The 3316-nt window shown below is 44.5% G+C and overlaps 1 protein-coding gene across 2 annotated transcripts in view; it reads left to right on the plus strand.

The window, feature by feature from the left end:
* Positions 1 to 3078: 3078 nt before the first annotated feature.
* Positions 3079 to 3316, plus strand: part of nae1 (nedd8 activating enzyme E1 subunit 1) — a 60202-nt gene continuing 59964 nt past the window's right edge. Inside the window, exon 1 of one of the 2 annotated variants that reach the window (XM_043706533.1) lies at positions 3079 to 3237. In XM_043706533.1, the coding sequence (XP_043562468.1) occupies positions 3185 to 3237 (53 nt within the window). In that variant the 5' untranslated portion in view covers positions 3079 to 3184. The remainder of the gene's footprint in view (positions 3238 to 3316) is intronic. The other variant, XM_043706532.1, reaches the window with a different exon arrangement.

Genomic DNA, 3316 nt, shown 5'->3' on the forward strand with positions numbered 1-3316 from the left:
ACCAGACGCCTGGAGGAAGAACGCCTCATCTTCCGCCTCGGAACACTTCAACCCCAGGGCATCAATGTGGACTTCAACAGTTTCCTCATTTCCCCTTCCCCCATCTCACCCCAGCTCCAACCTTCCAGCTCAGCACTGCCCTCATGACTTGTCCTACCTGTCTATCTTCTTTTCCACCTATCCACTCCACCCTCCTCCTTGACCTATCACCTTCATCCCCTCCCTCACTCACCTATTGTACTCTATGCTACTTTCTCCCCACCCCATCCTCCTCTTACTTATCTCTCTACCCTTCAGGCTCTCTGCCTGTATTCCTGATGAAGGGCTTTTGCCCGAAACGTCGATTTTATTGCTCCTCGGATGCTGCCTGAACTCCTGTGCTCTTCCAGCACCACTAATCCATTTTGTATGGCCGTCAGGTTGCTCGGGGATGAACTACATGCACTCTGGTCTTTTTCATCTCAGATTCCCTATGCTCTTTCCAGCACATATAAGCATAGAAAATAGAAACAAATACAGAAGCTGTTGGAGAAACTCAGCTGGTCTGGCAGCATCTGGGGAGAGAGAAACAGAGAAATCATTTTGAGTCCAATGTGACTGAACAGAAAAGAAGTGGAAAATAGTGTTTTTTACATCTTTTGTAGCAAAGGTGGGGGGAGGGGGGGGGGTGGAACAGACAGTGTGGGGACCAATGGAAAAACAAGAGGTTTACTAATGGGGGTGAAACAGAAAAAGAGGTGTAAAATAATTCCAAATTATTTTAATTTTTGAAAGGGAGAAAATGCATCCTATCTGCTGAGAGAAATGCACTAACAAGACGAGACTGTCGGGGAAGGGTGAGAGAGAGAATGTGAGAACAGACATCAGGCAGTCACACTCTGAAGATGTGGAATTCATAACTGAGATCCTGAGGCTGTGAAGGACCTGAGCAGAAAACAAAGTGCTATTTCTCGATCCAGTGTTGTTCTTCACTGGAGCATTGCAGCAAGCTCATGGTGGGATTGTTAGCTCAGAAGCAAGGTGGTTTATTGAAATGGCATAGAAATAAGCAAATAAAATGAGCACCACACAGGGAAACAAACAAGCATAGATTTTATGGGTGCAAAAAAAAAGTACTGGGAGACATAGTTTAATAGCACCTTAACATAAATGGAGTTCCATCCTACTGAGAGTACCACTTTGTTATGGCGATGGTGATACTGAACAAGTTGAATCCCAGCATGAAATCTGGCTTCATTTTATTTTTGTATTTTGATCAACGTGATGATCAGTCACTGAACATTGTCACAAGAGGCTATCAATGTACTTTTAACAAAAGAAAATAAAATTTAAAAAAAGCTACATGACAATTTGAAATCATATCACAAACAGTAAAAAAGAAAGATTCAAATCTTTTGCATACCAATATCCACTACAGACAATCAACCTCAGTGAAGTATCACTCGTCTCTTCATTTGAAGATTTCTTACTCAGCTGATAGTGGTTCCTTTCAGTGACTTTCTACACATTTACCAGAAATTATTCTTTCCTTTACTCTTTCTTTCTGAGACACACAGACACTGGCTAACTCAGTTACTTTTCTCACAGAAGTCTGAGAAAAAAGATTAAGGGCTGCTAAAGCAGTCAGACTTCTTTCCAGCTCTGATAGCCTGGAGACTGTCAAAATCTAAAATACCGGTGCAGATCTTTGCTTCTGAAATGCAAACCTACTTTTGGCTGACTTCTCCTTCTGTGGAGAAAATGAGGACTGCAGATGCTGGAGATCAGGGTCGAAGAGTGTGGTGCTGGAAAAGCACAGCGGGTCAGGCAGCATCTGAGGAGCAGGAGAGTTGATGTTTCGAGCATAAGCCCTTCATCATGAATGAGGGGCTTATGCTCGAAACACGATTCTCCTGCTCCTTGGATGCTGCCTGATTGGCTGTGCTTTTCCAGCACCTTCTCTTTCTGTAGGTCATAAACAGCTCACTTTAGTAAACACTTCAGCAATTATTGGTAGCTCCCCTTATTATTTAGCATAAGTCACATGATTTCTTGAAAATGTTGTTTTGAACCAATGATTAAAAAAAGTTTCTGATCTGTTAAAAAAGTCACCTTCGCAATCTGAAAACCAAATACTCATTTACCTCTTTTAAATCACAGGTTCCCAAATAATAATAATTCATTGCAATAGCAAGCTCCAATAACAGCAATATAATCATGAAGAATTAATCTGCTTATGGGATGTTGATTGAATAATCAATGCAATTCAGGACCCTGGAGGTAACTCCACTGAATGTCTGACAGTGGTGATGAGAACTATTACATCTACCTCAGATGACATGATGTGACTTGGTTTAATATCTCTTAAAGACACTTCTGAGAGTACAGAACTCCCTCAGTACTGAGTTGGTGTGCCAGCCTTGATAGTTGTGATCAACTGCTGGAGTGGGATCTGAATTTACAACTTTATCACTTAGGGGCCAGAATGCTATTAACTGAGCTACAGATTACACATTATTTACTTCAGTCACTATTCCTTTAAATAACAAGGGCATTTGTTGTATCTATAACAAACCATTAACAAAGCAGTGTACTGCTTCTTTAACAAAGCAGGTTCACTGCCCCTTTAATTTGAAAAAAAATCTATTTTTCTAATCAACGTGTGAGAGATGTGATAACACTCTTCTGGAGAAGGTGGGACATGAACAATGGCCTCCCAGTTCAGGGGTAGGGACATTATCACGGTGGTACCAGAGGGCCCTTTACTGCCCCTTTAACAGAGCAGGGACATTATCCCTTTACTAGTGCAGGGACTCTGCCCCTTTAACAGAGCAGGAGCACTGCCACTTTAAGACAGCAGGGACACTGTTGCTTTAAGAGAGCAGGGACTCTGCCCCTTTAACAGAGGAGGAGCACTGCCCCTTTAAGAGAGCAGGGTGCTGACCCCTTTAACAGAGCAGGCACTGCCCCTTTAAGAGAGCAGGGTGCTGACCCCTTTAACAGAGCAGGAGCACTGCCCCTTTAAGAGAGCAGGGTGCTGACCCCTTTAACAGAGCAGGAGCACTGCCCCTTTAACAGAGCAGGAGCACTGCCCCTTTAAGATGATGTTGGTGTGAGCTGAGTGCGCCCTCTGCTGCCGAGCTGCCGCCAGCGCCGCTCGTGGCGAATCTGCGGCTGCGCGGGATTTACCTGGCGCTGGGTCACCATGGCGGCGGGGAGCGGCCTGAAGAAGGAGGAGAAATATGACCGACAGCTGCGGTGAGGGGGAGGACGGACACACGGGGACGTGAACGGGAGCGGCTCCCTCCACCCACTGGGTTTCTCGCTCATTGTAACC

Source organism: Chiloscyllium plagiosum, chromosome 17 (assembly GCF_004010195.1).
Source record: "Chiloscyllium plagiosum isolate BGI_BamShark_2017 chromosome 17, ASM401019v2, whole genome shotgun sequence".
Taxonomy (NCBI): Eukaryota; Metazoa; Chordata; class Chondrichthyes; order Orectolobiformes; family Hemiscylliidae; genus Chiloscyllium; species Chiloscyllium plagiosum.